At 41.3% G+C, this 19,562-nt stretch overlaps 1 protein-coding gene across 11 annotated transcripts in view; it reads right to left on the reverse strand.

Annotated features, from left to right (window-relative positions):
• Positions 1-19,562, reverse strand: part of TSPOAP1 (TSPO associated protein 1) — a 341,002-nt gene that overhangs the window by 162,879 nt on the left and 158,561 nt on the right. For all 11 annotated transcript variants that reach the window (XM_075196596.1, XM_075196605.1, XM_075196597.1 and 8 more), the window contains one exon: positions 8,987-9,235. In XM_075196596.1, the coding sequence (XP_075052697.1) occupies positions 8,987-9,235 (249 nt within the window). The remainder of the gene's footprint in view (positions 1-8,986; positions 9,236-19,562) is intronic.

Consider the following 19,562-nt stretch of genomic DNA (forward strand, 5'->3'; position numbering starts at 1 on the left):
TCTGCAACAGCCTGATCAGGGGAATCACCTGACTTAAGCTGGCAGTGTCGGAACTGACTTCTCGTGTGGCAAGTTCAAATGGCTGCACAACCTTGCACAACACGGAAATCAGTCTCCACTGCGCTTGACTCAGGCGCATCCCCACTCCTTTGCCTATGTCGTAGGTGGCTGTGTAGGCCTGAATGCCGTTTTGCTGCTCCTCCATCCTCTGCAGCATATAGAGGGTGGAGTTCCAGCGTGTCACAACCTCTTGTTTGAGGTGATGGCAGGGCAGTTCATGCTTTCTTGATGTGCCTCTAGTCTGCGGTAGGCACTGGCTGAATGCCGAAAGTGTCCAGCAATTGTGCGCGCCACCGCAAGCATCTCCTGCACACCCCTGTCACTCTTGAGGTAATGCTGCACCACCAAATTAATGGTGTGGGCAAAACATGGGACGTGCTGAAATTGCCCATATTTAATGCCCGCACAATGTTACTGGCATTGTCTGACACCACAAATCCCCATGAGAGTCTTGGTAAGCCACTGGGAGATAATTTCCCTCAGTTTCTCTAATATGTTGTCAGCGTTGTGCCTCTTATTAAAGCCTGTAATACACAATGTTGCCTGCCTTTGCACGAGCAGCCATTTTGTAGATGCTGCTACCGATGCAGCTGTTGCTGCGGAAGGGGATGCATCTACCCAGTGGGCTGTCACAGTCATATAGTCCTTCGTTTGCCCAGAACCACTTGTCCACATGTCCGTGGTTAAGTGGACAGTGGGTACAACCGCATTTTTTAGAGCACTGAGGACACTTGATCGTACTTCTCTGTACATTTTTGGTATCGCCTGCCTAGTGAAGTGGAATCTCGAGGGAATTTGGTACCGGGGACACAATACCTCCATCAACCCTCTAAATCCCACTCCACTGATGGCGGACACCGGGCGCACGTCTAACACCAACATTGCAGTTACAGCCGCAGTTATACGCTTTGCAATAGGGTGACTACTATCGTATTTTGTGGTCATGGCAAACGACTGTTGGACGGTCAATTGTTTTGTGAAAGACTTAGCGGTCTTACGACTTCCCCTCTGGGAAGATGACCGACTAACAGCAGCAAAAGCAGCAGTGGCAGTAGTAGGCATACCGCTGCAGGATTCCTCGGATGAATCCCGTATTGAAGAGGACTCAGTCTGGCTGCTGACTTGGGCTGCAGGACTGAATCTGATGGAGATCATGGAGGAAGTTGACGAGGAGGGTGTTGCTGGTGTGTATCCAACTGGACCACGGGATTTAGGTGTCCCTGTACCGATGAGGGTCCTAGCCCCAGTTCCTGAACTAACCACTGAACTATGAAGGTTATTCAGGTGACGTATAAGGGAGGATGTTACTAGGTGGGCAAGATCCTTACCCCTGCTTATTTGAGCTTTACATAAGCTACATATGGCCATACATTGGTTGTCTGGATTTGGATAAAAATAACTCCAGACCGAAGATGTGCATTTTTTGGTCTTCTGACCAGGCATGACAATGGGCTTTTTCATCCCACTGACATCAGCTGTTTCCCCCCCTGGTGCCTCATTTACAATAACCACATCACCATCCTCATCATCAAGTTCCTCCACAGCGCCAGCTACATCATCAATAGCCTCCTCCCGAGCCACCTCTTCCTGTACAATGATGGGAAGGTCAGGCTTGACAACCACCAACACCCTTGGACTCGCCTTGGGGATTTGTGATAATTTCTCTTAAGAAGGCAGAGTTGTTTGCTGTTTTGTTGCTGACAGCATAACTCTCCTCAATTTTTTGTAGGGGGGGGGAGGAGGAGGAGGGCTAAGATCCGTGGGTGAAGCTGAACCACTAGTCATGAACACGGGCCAGGGCCTAAGCCGTTCCTTGGCACTCCGTGTCGTAAATGGCATATTGTCAACTTTACGTTTCTCCGCAGATGATTTTAAGTTTCTGTTTGTGCTACTTTTTCTTAACTTGGGCTTTTTGGATTTTACATGCCCTGTACCACGAGATTGGGCATCGGGCTTGGAAGACGACGTTGATGGCATTTCATCGTCTATGTCATGACTAGTAGCAGCAGCTTCAGCATTAGGAGGAAGTGGGTCTTGATCTTTCCCCTACTTTATCCTCCAAATTTTTGATCTCCATTATATGTAGCACAAGATACTGCAGAATGTGTGAACTTGGTAATATTGCAGTACCAATGGACTTCTACTGCTGGATAGGTTTTGCAAATTTGGTTATAATTATTATTTTTTTTAATTTTTATTTTTTTTATAACTTTTTTTTTATTTTTTAAAAACTTGGGAATAATGGGGAAATAACTATGCCCTTAGAAGCACAGAGCACAGGACACAGCACCACTGGACTGATACTGCAGAATGTGTGAACTTTGTAATATTGCAGTACCACTGGACTTTTACTGCTGAATGTGTGAACTTGGTAATATTGCAGTACCAATGGGCTTATACTGCAGGATTGGTTGTGCAAATGTTGTTGTAATTAAAAAAAAAATTTAAATTAGTTTTTTGTATTTTTTAAAATAACTTTTTTTTATTTTTTTAAACACTTGGGAATATTGGGGAAATAACTATGCCCTTAGAAGCACAGAGCACAGGACACAGCACCACTGGACTGAACAGGACACAGCACAGGACCCAGCAGCACCACTGACCTCAGAAGGACACAGCACAGGACCCAGCAGCACCACTGACCTCAGAAGGACAGAGCACAGGACCCAGCAGCACCACTGACCTCAGAAGGACAGAGCACAGGACACAGCACCACTGGACTGAGCACAGCACAGCACAGCACAGCACAGCACAGCACAGCACAGCACAGCACTGAACTGAACAGCACGAGATATAGCAGGACAGAGGACCACCTAACACACCCTCCCTCTACCCTGATCAATGCCCGAGTGAAGATGGCGGCGACTAGCGGGGAATTTATAGGATCCGAGTATCGCGAGATCCGACAACGGGATTATGAGTCAGAGCCTCAGTTTCAAATTTGAATTTGGCGCCAATACCCGGATCTGTCTCGGATCGGCAACGTTCGGGTGGGCTCGGATTTCAGAAATCCGAGTGCGCTCATCTCTAATATAAACACACACATACACATATAAACACACACATACACACTTGTATATTATGCACATATACACGTATTTTACCGACATTAAAGTGTTAAGTTTACAACTGGAAGGTAGCCTAAAAAGTACAAATACTCTCAAGGGAGCAGACCATACAAACTTGTAAATACTAACTTCAGCAGTTGCCTTGACATAACACGCATGAAACTCAATATGCGTGTCACCATATTTGGGGTCTGAGGCTTAAAGCCACACAGACCTCTCTCCTCAATCTAGGTGGATTTGTGGAAACACAATGCTTTGCAACAACCACGACTGCAAGACTGGTGCAGTATGTTTTCAGTTTCTTACATATAAATAAGGTCTTACTTCATTCCACTATGAAAGTGTGTGTTGTTCTCGAGTAGGCCATATTTCACTGTACACACAGTGAGCCACACATAAACATGTTTAAAAGGGACATTATTTGAATATTCTTTTACAAAACAGTCTTTACATCAAACACCAACTGATTATCATTTACTAATTTCCCACAATTAATAGAAAATACTAGAGGCAGGTTCTCATCAGTAGGTTTACAGCAAGTGTAGCTACTGCATAAATGGATAAGTAGAGTCATTTATTTTTATCTCACTTAATGGTTAACCACATTTGCGTTTATTACAAAAATACTTAATTCAAAATTATACTCTATAAAATCCTTACTACCTCCAGTAGTAAATTGATAAAAATTACTAATGCAGTCAGAGGGACCAATATTGCTTAGGTTAATAGGTTAAAAAACATCTATTCATTCTAGATTTCAACTACCACCATGACCTCTCTTACTCGTAGTCTACATTCTGATCTGCTCAAAAGCTAATGGAAATTAAAGTGCCCCTACCTGAAAGGCTGATGGTCTATTTGATGCCGGCAATCCAGCAAGGAGTTATGCCCTACCTGCTCTAGCAGCCCAATCCCCACTGCTACCACAGCAACCAAAAGGATTAAGTGGATCAGTCCACTAAGCAAGCAGGGGAGAAGAGTAAATGAGAGGCTACGTTTGCAAGCAAGGAATAGAAAATCATAATTTTAAAGAGTAGCTACATTTCTGATCTCTCTCATATCAAAGCCTCTAATGCAAGATTGACATCAGAGTCTTCATTGTTTATTTCTTAACAACATCTGCTATGCTTTGCTCTGTAGTGGAACAAGCTTAAATCCCTAAAGGCTGTCCTTAGCAGGTGTCATGACTGACAGCACACAAAATCCTCTTTTGCAGTACCCAGCATCTCAGGAGGAAAATATCCTTTTCCTGCAAACAAGGCATTTTAAATCAGTTTGCACACTTTCCTAAAGAACAAAGCCTGGGGTCTTGGTACAGGCATACCTTTTTTTCTGTTATTTTTTTCAAATACAGAAAACAACAAGTGCAATATAGACTTGTTTTATACCTGTATTACTTGAATTAGAAGAAATAAAAGCTAAGTAAATAAAAAAGCATTTGATCAGGCTCATAATTTTGCAAGAAAGCACAAATTAAACTAAAAAAATTTCTTTCTTGCTTCATTTAATGCTTTTCATTAATGTGTAAGAGAAGACCGAGATATTCGGTGGAAACATTTGTACACAATGCAGTGAGCAGTGCAGAGCTGTGCCCTATTTCAGCACCATGAAATGAAAGAATTCTGTCATATATGACTAATATACACAAAAGAAAGTTAGAATGTAAATTAAATGTATATAAAGATTCCAGTGCTCTATTTATCAATGACAAGTGAAGAAAAAAAGATAAACAAGATATTTACATGATTAGTAAATTCTCCTATATGTAAATATATAAGAATGGTTACTTCATTGATAGGACCACTTCATGAGGTGTAATAAACTGCCAGAATATTCATAAATATCAATCCACACTTAAAAATTAATAACTTTAGGAGTTATTCATCTACACTTGATTCCAAAAATATGAAACTGCTACTACAATTGCAGACATGATTTCAGATTGTAAGGGTAAAAAGTGATTTTAAATTCCAGTCACACAGCAATGTTTGTCTGGGGGTGAAAGGGTTGTTTGAGAATAGAAACTTGTAAGTTTTGTGTGAAAATTTGTATACAAGTGGTAATCGGGTAGAGGGTGGTTAGGAGAGTAGTTTTGAAATTTGATAAGCTTGCCTGAAGAGGTGAGTTCCCAGGGCACGATTTAAGGCTAGAAGAAAATACTGTTGTGCAAGGGAGGGCATTCTACAGAGTGGGGACAGTCCTGTAACTAGGATGGGAGCAGGTGATGAGTGCGAGACACAGATCTTCAGCAGGGCAGAGGGCTCTAGTTGGGGGATATTTTGTAGCAAGTGGAGAGATATATGTTGGTGCAGTGTCGTTTTATGGCCTTGTATGTTAGTAGAAGTATTTTATATTGGATTCTGTAAAATGCAAGCGAACCAATGTAAAAACTGACAGAGCAGAGCACGACCATTTTACAAGGAAAATTTGTGTAGCCGCTATATTATAAATAGACTGTGGGGGTATGGTTAATAGACAATACATAGATGACCATCTATCCTTAACATACTTACAACATTATCTAAATAGACAATGCACCTGGATATGCAAGTGCAAACTCACAAAATTCCTGAGGAACCAGAGTTCATATGCAGGGGGAAGGGGTATATAGATATTAAATATCTGCACATTTGTCACTTGTAGATTACCAAGAACAGCAATATATCAGCCAGACGGGTAATCCTTAATATGAGGGCTCTAGAAGAGATGCATGGGGAATTATTTTCAATTGTTTTCAACAAAGTAACAGCGCACTCTGTGTGCTCTTTCTATGCAGCTACAGATCTATAATTGAGTGGGGACACTTCCCATCTACCTCTTCAGAAAGCCTTAATAACCTGTTTTTGTTCCTTCTCAGTCAGTCATTCTCCAAGTCATCCTCATCTAATTATCTTACATTTCATAATGTGGATTTTTGCCTAAAAGACAATTTTTGAGGAGGTATTATAGTGATGGGAGACCTCAAATTCAAAAATCCTTCCCTTCAGCCTCATTTGTTGAGTCTCTGACTCAACAATTTGTTTTTTTTATGCACTTTACATGTGCTATGTCAGTCATGTAATGTAATACAATAAGTGACATATCCTTAAATTAACAAAAATGTGCATTGTACCTATACCAGGTTGATATATGCAAGGCATTCCTCCCATCAGCAGAGGATAAATCATCAATCTTAGGTTTGGCAAAGACAAGGTTCTCAACTTACCTCCTGGCCTCCAACCGACCTCTAGCTACCTCCCCCCCCAGTACTCCAATCACTGGCTGCTCTGTAATAATGGACAAAGACTCCTGTATTGCTACCTTGAATTACTGAGAAACTGTGACTGACAGCCTGAAATGAGTAGTGACAGGTGAAGCAGTACATGTGCCTCCTCAGATAACAAAAAAGCCCCTGGATATATGAGCATATTTCAGTACTAATGTACTTTTTTCTCAAATTTAGAGTAATTAGACTGTTACTTCAATTCCAATATTTTCACATTTAAATCACACTTACCATACATAATCAGTTACTGGACTAAAATGATGGGCAAAGTCCACGAACCTCTTACATCCGTAAGTAATGGACGTAGGACACCACATGCAAAGAAAGCCATTTTCTACCCTGATCATAATATTTTAACTAAAATTAGCCAATATGGGCTGGCAAGCATTATTTCAGTGTGACTGCCACATATAATTATGAGTAAACAGTAGGGGTTTTGTCGCTTGGGTAATGAAGCTCCACGCGGTGGAAAACAGACAACCCCCATATTGTGTAATAATGTGCCACCCTTAGTCATAACCACACAAATCCAGGGCTAGTTCATTCGGGGCTAGTTACATTTCGGAACCACACCCTTTAAAAGTCCACATGCTCGAGCAGTGAAAAACTTAGATGATTTTCATAGCCACACAAGAGTTGATTTTGGCTAGCATAATTAATTGAAAGCCATATATGGTAGCCAGAACAGGATTTATGTACAAAGAGTTCATTGTGACCCAGGACAGTGAGATCTGGGTTAATATTGTTAATACACAGGGAAATTAGAGGGTAGACCAATCCATAAATTGTAACCAACCACCAGTGCCAAAAAATGTAGGTGCTCTTCCTAGTCACCCTGATAGTTAAAATGAACCACCAATAAACGACTTCACTCTCTCCAGAATCTGTCTTGAGACATTATGCCCAGTACTCAGTGGCCTCTGTTGCATTACAAAGTACTGTGTGCTGGGCAGGCTGCTACAAAAAAAATGTAGCTCATCCTCTACTAATTACAACTGTCCCAAGCGGTGTACTTTTTGATGTCAGTCCCTGCAAGTAAGTCTTTTGAATGAAGGCGGATCATTCATAGCGGGGTGCTGTGCACAGTTTCATACTTAAATGTAAGTAATGGATATAATTATAAATTTATTTCAATAAATATTTCATTGTTTTTAACACAATACATTTTTTTTCATACGATCTAACACATTGGGAGCCAAATCTCATAACATAACACTGGAAGCCGATATACGAATCTTCATGTCTCGTGTAACTGGTGTTTCCAGTTCCTGAACAAGTGAAGCAAGTCTGCCCTGCTGTTAGAGATGAGAAATTTATCTTGGTCCACCTACATGTAAGTGGATATTATTGTTTGTAAGTGGTGATCACACAACAAAGTAATTTGGTTTTCATTATCATTTCATGTGGAAACATTAAGGAACATTTTGTAAACATCGGGGAGTGAAATCTAGACGACCCAGGTGCAGATCCATGACTATCAGAAACAAAGCACTACACAGTATTTTGAATTGAGAGACTTGATTTGAATTGTACCACAACCTGGTCAGACATTTACATTCGCTAAAGTGCAGGACTAAAAGGACATGATTAAAATTGGTGAATTTTCATGGCTATGAAATTGAATATAATTGTTTTTGCCAAATAGGAGTGACGACAATTATTCATATTGGTTACATATATGCTAGCAACATTTCACTCATCAAAATAATTGAGTGCTGTGGGTTTACCAGTATAATTGAATTATATGGAGATTTGGGATATCTCCACCCTGTAGCAGGTCTTAAGGGGTACAACGCATAAACCAGATGTTTTGTGCTGACCTTTATTACTGTTTTGATTAATACGGTCTTGTAAGTTTTCTTAAAATATATACAAGTAAGAATAAGCCTATATTTGAAACTACAAATATTGTTAAGATACTATTTTGATATTATTTAATATGGTAAAATACTTCTGTACAATGATGCTTGCCATACTTTGTAATTTTACACAGTACCTTAATACAAATAAAGTTTAATCAAATATTGCAATAAACGGACACCTGTATTACGTTTTGCATAAAAGAACGACCATGTCAAAATGGCTGTTAATCTGAAAAAGGGATTTTGAAAGTCTATGATTTGTAACTAAATAGCAACGATAAGTAAAGATTTTAGATTTTTTTTGCTGGGGAAAAAATACAGATTTACTGGTTGCTTTTATGGGTCTCTTTTCTGCAGTTACTTACCTTCTCAATTTAGCGGTTTAAATAAATTGAAGTAATTAACAAGTCATTAATCCAGTTCAGGAGTAGAGATTTGAAGTACTAGTTTAACAGTTTATTGTATAGCTTGAACAGAATTGCACTATGCCCGGTGTCTCTGTAGCAGAACCCACAAAAAAAACTAACGTAATTGCTTGTAACAAGTTGGGGATTAACATGTATTGAAGAGATATATTGTCATTTTATTAGTTTTATGTGAGAACATCTAATCAATATCTCATTCGGAAGCAGTGTAAGCACTGACATACACAAATTAGAAAAATTCTGTGCAATCAGCCTATTGTGTGCCTATAAGTGTTCTATAAAACCAAAGAAGCCACCTGTTTTTACCTGAAATGAATGTCCCGATGCTGTGATTACCGATTTGTCTGGATCCTCTGTGCATTGATCTGGATGAACCAATCTATCAACACACATGACTTCAGCAGGCGTTGGAGAACTAGGAGACTCAGACCTTGACAAATGGAGGGATCTCTTCAAGTATTTCAAAGCAATTTGCCTCTGCAGTCGTAGAACTTCTTTCTGAGACTCGTGTAACAGGCGGTTAAAATCACTCATCTTCAACCAGTTTTGAAAATCCTGCATAAGATTAACCATGAAAACCATAGAGCAAAGTAAGTGAAAATAAATGAATCATATTAAATTTATTTGAAATCTAAGACTTTTAGCCTTTAGAATTAAATAGAAATAGAGATAAGGGAAAGAAACAGAAAGAGAGGGAAAGATAGTGATTAGTGATGGTGATCCATTTCTTGGATTCCATCTGGGGGACACTGCTACCATGGGTATAGAGCTGGTTTGCAGGAACTGGGCACTTAGGAGTTAAATTAAAAACAGAAGCTCCTCCCCTCTATATCCTCTCCCCAAATGATCTAAAGTATTTAACTGACAAAGTCCCTACAGGGTACACAGAGGAACACAAGGAGCATAAACAACCACTCCAAACAAACATTCACAGCTGAACCAATGAGCTAAAAGGGTGGGAATGCAGTGTCCCCCAGATGGATTCAGAAAAATGGATTTATTGCAAGTATAAAAATCCTCTTTTCTCTACCTTTCTATCTGGGGGACACAGCTACCATAGGAATGTTTCAAAGCAGATCCTAGAGGAGATTATGCTCAGACAAGCTGTCTACAAAACACTATGTCCAAAGCCAGACCTTTTTGGAAGCAAAAACCCTGACACAGTAAATATGTATGTATGCCAAGTATGGGGAGATGACCAGGTGGTGTTCTGGCACAGACGATCCACCAAGGACTCGCGTCCCTGTTGCGCTGCTGGCCAAACTCCTCTTCTGTGAATGGTAATAACCAGAAAAGTGTTAAGTCCAAGGAAAGTTTCTACACTCTGATTACCTACATTAAACTTAAAGCAATCTGTGCTAAATCTCTGGAATATCCAGATCCTAACCAACTCCTTTACATCAGAAAAGGAATAATGGACACAATATCCAGATGAAACCAGCCACAACCTGAGGTTGGCATGAAGCCATAGTATACAATACAACCTTATCGAAAACAAAAGTATATGTGCAGGATAGCCCTCCAAAACTCTGAACCCTTCAAGCTGAATATACATGACAAGAAGGAAAATGGATTCCCTATGTCAAATTCTCAGTTCAACTGTGTCCAAAGGCTCAAACGGAGAAACTGAAGACCTGAACGAACAAGACAAGGTCCAACTAAATGTTGACTGAACCTAAAGAGGTGGCATATGAAAACTCCCTGAAAGAATCTGCCTCTACCGACACCAAAACCCCTAGAAAACTAAGTCTGAGGCCCCTGCCAAGACCGTCTTGTAGAAGAGGAAATGTGAAAACCTGTTTTAGACCACAAAAACAAAACAAAAAAAAAAGATATATAGAGATATTGTGGCTGGATCACATAGAAATAATTTATTGTAGAAATTAATTTCCAATAGTGGCACAGGGACCAATTTATATCATTATAAATGTACTGATTTTTGATATTGCGTTGTATTTCTGTATAGGAGATGTATTAATATCTAATGCGTTATGTTAATTTAGAGGAAAATTGTTTTGCTGAAGGCAGGGAATGCGAAGTCTTCATCTCAGAAGTGAAACACACATGCTTAAGCCTGAATGCCCAGCAGGAGGTCATTACCTATCATCCTGTCTTGTTAAAAAGATAGACGAACTACACAAATATTGCAGCCAGCAATTCATTTAGGAAATGTATGTATATTTTGTTAAAGCTTAAAATTGCGTTAACTCCAAGTCTAGAGAAATATCACATCCTAATGTTAAATTATCTGATGTAATATCTCAGACGTTTTGGTGCCAGCTAGGATCAGTGGGCTGGGCTACCCCTGCCTACATGTGTCTGAATCTGTATAACAAGAACACTTTTTCCATGTAATGGATCATTCCATCAGTAATTTCTGGAAAGATCACTAGTACCTCAAACTAGTGTGTAAAAGTCCTTGTCAGGACTCTTAAGCAATAAAACATAACTGCTTGAAGATTCTGCCTATTACGTTCTGTATCCTGTGACCAACAGATAAAAGCTTACACTCTAATCCATTTCCCGGCTGTCATGTACTGAACCCAGTGACTCTGTGTCAATGCTCTGCCCGCTACCCAGCAGTCCTGATCAATAATAAGCGGTAAGGAAGTACTAGTTAGCCCAAGGGAAAGAGGCACTACAAACAGCTATACCAGCTACCCCAGAAATAAGTGGGTTTAGGTGCCACAAAAGGAGCTGAGTGGTGGAAACTGAATTCTCATACAACTATTGAGCAGATGGCAGTCGCAGTTGGTGAGTGTCTGGTGGCCAAGTAACACCAGTAGGAGCGGTCAGTAACAGTCTGTTACTGACATAGAGAAAAGAAACCCAAGTAAATTGTGCAGGAAGAACATCCCTTCTGTCCTCTTCCCCCTAAAGACCGGGTGGTGACTCGGTACTTGGGGCAAAACGTCATTGTTACATCGTCGGATCTCGGGATTTTTGGATTCTATAAGTACCACCCTCCATGGCAATCCAGCGCCATTTCACAGAGGGACACAGAAGGGGTAGCACAGTTCTTGGTAGTCTGTAGAGTAGTTGGGCAGCATCATAGGTAGAATATAAATAGGAGGGGGTAGCAATGTTCTTCAAAGTCTACAGTGAAATTTAGGAAAGCTCCATTGCTAATGGTCATTGCTGAAATAGAATTAATAAGTCTGGCAGGCATGGTCTTCTAAATCTGCAGTCCAATAATGTACAGTGTTATATAGGTAACACACAAAGAGGAGAGCTCCATTGCTCCTTTGCTAATTGTCATTGCTGAAATACAAATACTAGGGCTGGCAGGCTTAGTCTTCTGAATTTGCAGTCTTTGTTTGGAAGTGTATGAAAATAAAATTGTAACCTGTGAGGTGGTCAAAATTGACTGCAAATTACTTGAAAGTACTGTTATTGAGGTTAATAATAAATATGTGATTTTAGCAACAAAACAAAACAAAACAAAAAAATAAATAAATAAATCGGGATTTAAAACTGAAGCAGGCAAAGGCGGCTTTGCCAAAACCAAAACACTAACTTAATCCATATCCAAAACACGGGGGTCAGTGAACATCTAATATATATATGTATTGTGGCAAGAGCCCGCTACTGCAGAAGCGAAAGCGAACAACTTCCTCCATTTTATGTAGCTTTATTGTCAGGATGGTAAATGTTTTGACACCGTATACTTTCACAGCAGTTATGGAGACCCTAAACGCTAGCTATACATAGACCAGCTCTCTCTCAGGACCAGCCAGCTTACCCAGCGTTGGTCTCAGTGCACAAATGATAAAAACAAGCTTTTATACCTGATACTCCTCCCCCCAGCCTTAGCTTGATGGACAGGTGACACACCCACCTTCTCTTTAAAAGGAAATGCCCTATCACTGGCTCTGTTTGTACTAAAAGACACACCCTGTCTGTTTGCTGAGAGGAAGGATTTCTCTATCAGGTAAGTTAACCAAACTTAAACTATTGTTTGTTACACATAAGTCATCAATCTAGGTGCATTACTGCACAAATATTTTACTCTACTTCCATGCTTTCTCTGCATATTGCCAACTAAATGCCTCCCTTTGTTACATATCCCTCCCCCTAGCGTCTCCAAGTAGGGGGACGCGGACTTCGCGAGGAGCGCATATTTTCGTGACAACGCATCTGCATTTTTGTGCAGAATCCCAGGTCTATGTTCTACTGAGAATTTGAAAGGTTGTAGTGCCAAGAACCAGCGGGTTACCTTGGCATTGACCTCCTGGTTGTTCTGCGTCCATCGCATTGGTGCATGATCTGTTATTAAGGTGAACTCTCTGCCTAGGAGATAATAGCGCAGAGCTTCTGTAGTCCATTTTATGGCGAGACATTCTTTCTCCACAGTGGCATATTTTTGTTCCCTTGGAAGTAACTTACGACTTAGGTACAGGACAGGATTTTCTACTCCATTCTCCTCCTGTGACAAGACTGCACCTAAGCCAACACCAGAAGCATCAGTTTGGAGGAAGAACCTCCGGGTAAAATCCGGTGCTTGTAGAACTGGGGAGGAACAAAGAGTTAACCGAAGATCAGACCAGGCGGTTTCTGCAGAATCAGACCAGGTAATTCTATCTGGACAACTTTTTTTTAACATGTCCGTAAGTGGAGCAGCTCTAGTTGCGAAGTGGCTTACAAACCACTAGTAGTAACCTACTAAGCCTAAAAAGGTTCTTAACTGCGACTTTTTTTCTGGTCTTGCCCAATTTTTGACTGCCTCCACTGTGTCTAGCTGGGGTTTTAAACGCCCTCGACCAACAACGTACCCCAAATATTTGGCTTCTCTCATGACTATGGCACATTTCTCTGGGTTAGCTGTTAACCCTGCTGACCTTAATGAAGCTAAGACTGCCTCAACTTTGGCTAAATGTGATCCCCAGTCTGGGGTATAAATCACTATATCGTCCAAGTAAGCGGCTGCATAAGTTGTGTGAGGTCGTAGCAATTTATTCATGGCCCTTTGGAAGGTGGCAGGTGCCCCATGTAACCCAAAGGGTAGGACTTTATATTGATAGAGACCATAAGGGGTGGAAAATGCAGTCTTTGGCTTGGCCGTGGAAGTCAGGGGAATTTGCCAATAACCCTTTGTTAGATCAAGGGTTGTTAAATAATTGCTACCAGCAAGACTTTCCACTAGTTCATCCACACGTGGCATCGGATAGGCAAACTGCGACATACTGTTTAGGCGCCTAAAGTCATTGCAGAACCTAATTGTCCCATTGGATTTCGAGACAAGCACAATAGGACTATTCCACTCACTAGTGGACTCTTCAATCACATCTAACTGGAGCATCTTCTCGACCTCCTTTCTCACGTCCACCCGTCTGGCTTCTGGAATACGATACGGCTTCTGCTTTACAATGACTCCTGGCGCAGTGACAATGACTTGTTCGATTAAGGTAGTGCGCCCAGGAATGGAAGAGAAGACATCCCTGTTCCGGCGAATCATTTCTTCAGACTGTTGTCTCTGCTGAATGGACAAAGCTGGCTCTATGGGCACTTCAGACTTTTCAATGGCAGTACTCACTACCTGAGGAGAGGTTTCCTCATCATGCCAAGGTTTAAGGAGGTTAACATGATATACTTGCTCCTCCCGTCTCCTACCTAAGTGGCGGACTCTGTAATTGACAGGACTGACAGCCTCTAGAACTTCATATGGACCCTAGGAATGGTCGAAAAGTTTGCTTTCCTGGGTGGGAACCAGGACTAGGACCTTGTCCCCAGGCTTGAAAGATCGAACAACAACACTTTTATCACAACTTTTTCTCTGTCATTCCTGAGCCTCTTTTACATGTTGCTGCACAATGGGCCCTATCTTTCCTAGCCTCTCATACATTTGGGACACAAATTGGACCAGATTTGGCTCCCTTGGACCTTGCTGCTCCCACCCTTCTTTTAACATATCCAAGATACCCCTGGGCTGTCTCCCAAACAATAACTCAAAGGGACTAAAAACTGTTGAAGCTTGAGGTACCTCACGGATGGCAAACATCAAATAGGGAATAAGAGTGTCCCAATCTTTTTTCTCTTGAGCCACGGCTTTCCTGAGCATGTGCTTTAATGTGCGGTTAAAGCGTTCCACCAAGCCATCTGTTTGTGGATGGTATACAGAGGTGTGAAGCGCTGTAACCCCTAGCAACTGGCACATGTCCTTCATCAGTTTAGACATGAATGGAGTACCCTGATCTGTGAGAATTTCTTTGGGTATTCCCAAACGTGTAAACATCAATACAAGTTCTCTAGCTATGGTGCTGGACTTTGTTTTGTAGGGGAATTGCCTCTGGATACCTGGTTGCATAGTCAAGCACCACTAGTATATATTGGTGCCCATGTGCGGATTTTTCCAGTGGCCCCACAAGGTCCATAGCTATCCGTTCAAAGGGAACTTGTACTATTGGTATTGGAATGAGAGGTGCCCTGTACATGGGTTTGGGACAGGTTCTCTGACAAATGGGACAGGACCGGCAATACTTTTTCACTGCCATGTGTACCCCGGGCCAGTAAAACCTAAGCAGAACTCGTTCCCGTGTTCTATCCTCCCCTAGGTGTCCCCCACAGACATGTGTGTGCGCTGCTTTTAACACTAGGGGTACATGGACCTGAGGAACCATTAATTGTTCTACTTTTTCCCCCTGCACATTAGCAACTCTATTCAGGAAATTATTTTTAACATAAAATATGGTATACCTTCTGCAGGCTGGGCGTCTTTCGCTACCCCATTTACCTCAGTCACACTTTTGAAGGCATGTTCCAAAGTGGCATCATTAAGTTGGTCTTGAGCAAAGTCCTGCAGAGGAAACAAAATTGGTATTGCAGACCAGTCCATATCCTCACTGACAAGCGGGGTGGGCTCATCTGCGACATCACCGACCAATGCTAGTTTGGACTGTCCATGTTTCCCCGCAGGTGGATGCTTTTGTGGAACTCCTGCTGTGACTTCCAGGATGGCATTCCGGTTTGGCGGTTCCCAAAGATCGATGCCCAGATGTTGTGGATTCTTAGGCGGTTCCTTTAAGACCGGGCTTCCGACCGTTGCATCAGTTGGCAGCATGTCCGGCCGGATCCGCTCACCGAGGACATCATTAAACAGTGGGAAGTCTCGCCCCAAAATGAGTGGATATGGGAGTTTAGGTGCTATGGCAGCTTTCACCATAACAGTTTTGTCTTTGAGTGTGACTGGTAGTATTGTTCTTTCATACTCCTCTGTCGTGCCATGTACGCAAAGGCAGAGCTGGAAACCAATGAGAGTTCACTCCCCGAGTCCACCAAGGCCAGAACAAGGTTTTGGCTGATTAGCACAGTCACCAGGAACAAACAAGGACTTCCTGATGTGGGACTCATGATAAAACAGCTTGGAAATGCAGGCCCAATATGTGCCACGCAACAGTCCATGGGTTCCGGTAGTTTAGGACACTCTGCCTTAAAGTGGCCTGTCTCACCACATTCAAAACACTTCAGATTAGACGGCTTTGCACCTGGCCCTCTGTCCGTAGCAAATTTGCCATTGGGCCCTGTAGCAAGGATTGTCAAACCTGGCTTTTGGCGTGGCAGCGGCTTTGGCACAAATGCAGGTTCTTTAGTCATTTGCTGTAGTGCACAAAACCTTTCTACCACGGTGGCAAGCTCTTCATAAGTTTGTGGGTCTGATTGCAGAACCCACCTTTGCAAATCGCGGGTCAGCCCCCGGATGCAGTGATCTATCGCCAGAACTTCAATAATCTGAGAAGGTGAATTCTCCTCAGGCTGCAGCCATTTCTTTAAAATTTTAGAAAGCTCAGCCACTTGCGCTGAGACCGTTTTTTCTTTATCATAGCGCCATTGGTTATAGCGCTGGGCTCGGCCTGGCCCGGAAACTCCAATGCGAGTCAATATCTCAGACTTTAGGACACAAATAATCAGAGGCCCGTTCCTCATCTAGATCCATATATGCTCGCTGAGCTTCACCAGTCAGATATGGCGCCAGCCTCTCAGTCCAATCTTTAGGAGGCCATTTTGCCCTTTTTGCAAGTCTCTCAAAGGACACCAGGGGGTAAATGTATGAATCTCCGGATTCTTCATCTCCGGCGTGTTCAGCCTCTTCAGCGCTTAAATTTAAAGCGACGCTGCATTGTAAAGGGAAACTTCCCTTTACAATGCAGCACCGCTTTAAATTTAAGCGCTGAAGAGGCTGAACAGGCCGGAGATGAAGAATCCGGAGATTCATACATTTACCCCCAGATATGCTTCTATGTCATCACCTGGCGACATTTTCTGGAGAACAGGACCAAGTGGTTCATTTCTGTCATGTCTCACTTGGCTTAACTCTTCTCTTAAGAGCCTTGTGTTTTCCACCTGTGCCTCGGCAACTCGTAGCATCTGAGCTTGCTGCTGTTGCTGCGTAGCGGCCACATTCATGAGGGTTCTCAGTACTTCCTCCATGTTGACGTCTGCGCGGGTTGGGTAGCGGAAACTTGCTTCCCGGAGTATCCCACTCCTGACACCACTTGTGGCAAGAGCCCGCTACTGCAGAAGCGCACGCGAACAACGTCTTCCTTTTTATGTATACTTTCACAGCAGTTGTGGAGACCCTAAACGCTAGTTATACATAGACCATCTCTCTCTCAGGACCAGCCAGCTTACCCAGCGTTGGTCTCAGTGCACAAATGATACAAACAAGCTTTTATAACTGATACTCCTCCCCCAGCCTTAGCTTGATGGACAGGTGACACACCCACCTTCTCTTTAAAAGGAAACGCCCCATCACTGGCTCTGTTTGTACTAAAAGACACACCCTGTCTGTTTGCTGAGAGGAAGGATTTCTCTATCAGGTAAGTTAACCAAACTTAAACTATTGTTTGTTACACATAAGTCATCAATCTAGGTGCATTACTGCACAAATGTTTTACTCTACTTCCATGCTTTCTCTGCATATTGCCAACTAAATGCCTCCCTTTGTTACAATATATATATATATACACACACACAAAAGAATAGTGCAAGTGCAAAAGAATAGTGCAAGTAGCGCTAATTACAAAATCAAGTTCAATATGTGTGTACAAACCCAAAATATGTTGTCCAAGGTGCAACAGTATATATATGGAGTCTTCCGGAATACCGTACACAGTCTAATTTTCAAGCGGCAGCTAAATTGTGTGATACCAGATGGTCAATCCGGAAAAAATTCTAAAAACAAGAAGGCGGCAAGGCGCCTCATAGCGTAGTATTGTAGAGTACAAAAATATACATTAGAATAGTGGTATGCGAACCAGATAGAACCTTGTCAACATTCATAACAGGTTGTCCGTCCTTCTGGTTCTTAGAATGAATCTCTGGATCTCACCACAAATGAAAACCAGTAATAATGTAATATTTTGATATATTCACTTGCACACCAAGTGATGCATAGATATATACCACCAGAGCAAGTGAGTTACATCTACTGGCCACCATTTCATAGAACACCACACCAGTGGAACAAATCACACAAAAGTCTGTGTGAGTCACCCAATTGTATTCTGCGTACCAGAAAAATATACAAAGATGGCTTATCTGTCACCGATCCTCTAAATCATCCTCTTGTACATGGAAGTACTGTTCTCATTTTCTCCACAGATGGTATATAGGAAAGAATGATGATTGATATAGTGTAGTATGTAATAGAACAAGTTTTGTTTTAGTACAATACAAAGGTTGCACTCACATAAAGAGAATAAAAGCTTATCTGTATAACCCAGCATGGGACCGCAACAATAGAGATAATTCTAGCTATTACCGCTGATCACGTAAGTAGTCCTCAGGCACTGGATACAGGCAGTCTCGATGTCAGCAATTAGCCGAATACCTCAACGCGTTTCGTCTAATAGAAGTATTTTACTTTTTTTTTTATAATATAGTGCGTGTGTATATATATGTATATATATATATATATATATATATATATATACATACACACATATATATATATATATACATACACACATATATATACACATACACACATATATATATATACATACACACATTATATATATATATATATACATACACACATTATATATATATATACATACACACATATATATATATATATATATATATATATATATATATATATATATATATATACATACATATACACACACACACATTATATATATATATATATATATATATATACACACACATTATATATATATATATATATATATATATATATATATATATATATATATATATATATATATATATATATATATATATATATATACACACACACACACACTAGATTTCTGACATTCAATTATGCATCCTAGGTACTCCAACAATCAATAAGAGGCAAGCAGGTGGGAGTGTTGGAGGCAAACCAACGATGCCATGAGGAAGAGATTTCCAGTTAAGGCACTATAGTGAACCCCCTCAATTAAAATAGGGAGGCCTAATAACTGCAATAACCTCTGGGGAAAAAACTCTTAGTGCTGTAGCTAAGCCAAAGGTCAGAGCTGAAATGAAAATAGCCTGGTGAATTTGAGAATTCTATTCCCAAGTGATAGTAATCATAAGGACTTTTGAACATGCCGGCGATTGGTCAAAGGACCAGATAAAGGATTGTTAACTCACCATGCCTTGATAAAGATTAGTTAGCAGACTGGGTGAGTGACATCAGACGCACTAGACGAGGATTCCCTCCCTGTAGTTCTTTCACCAAGCGTGGATCATGAGCTTGCTACCTGGGACACAGCTTGCGGGAACTTCTACATCAATTGGGACGCCTGATTGAAATGAACGGAGGGTAAGGGTCCATCTATCCTCATTTAGCGGTGTTCGACGTTGGATATATTTGTGGGCTGTGTTCATGCGTGTGGTCTATCTTTGACTTTTATATGCTTGAAATAAATGA

This window comes from Mixophyes fleayi, chromosome 2 (genome assembly GCF_038048845.1).
Source record: "Mixophyes fleayi isolate aMixFle1 chromosome 2, aMixFle1.hap1, whole genome shotgun sequence".
NCBI classification, from domain to species: domain Eukaryota; kingdom Metazoa; phylum Chordata; class Amphibia; order Anura; family Limnodynastidae; genus Mixophyes; species Mixophyes fleayi.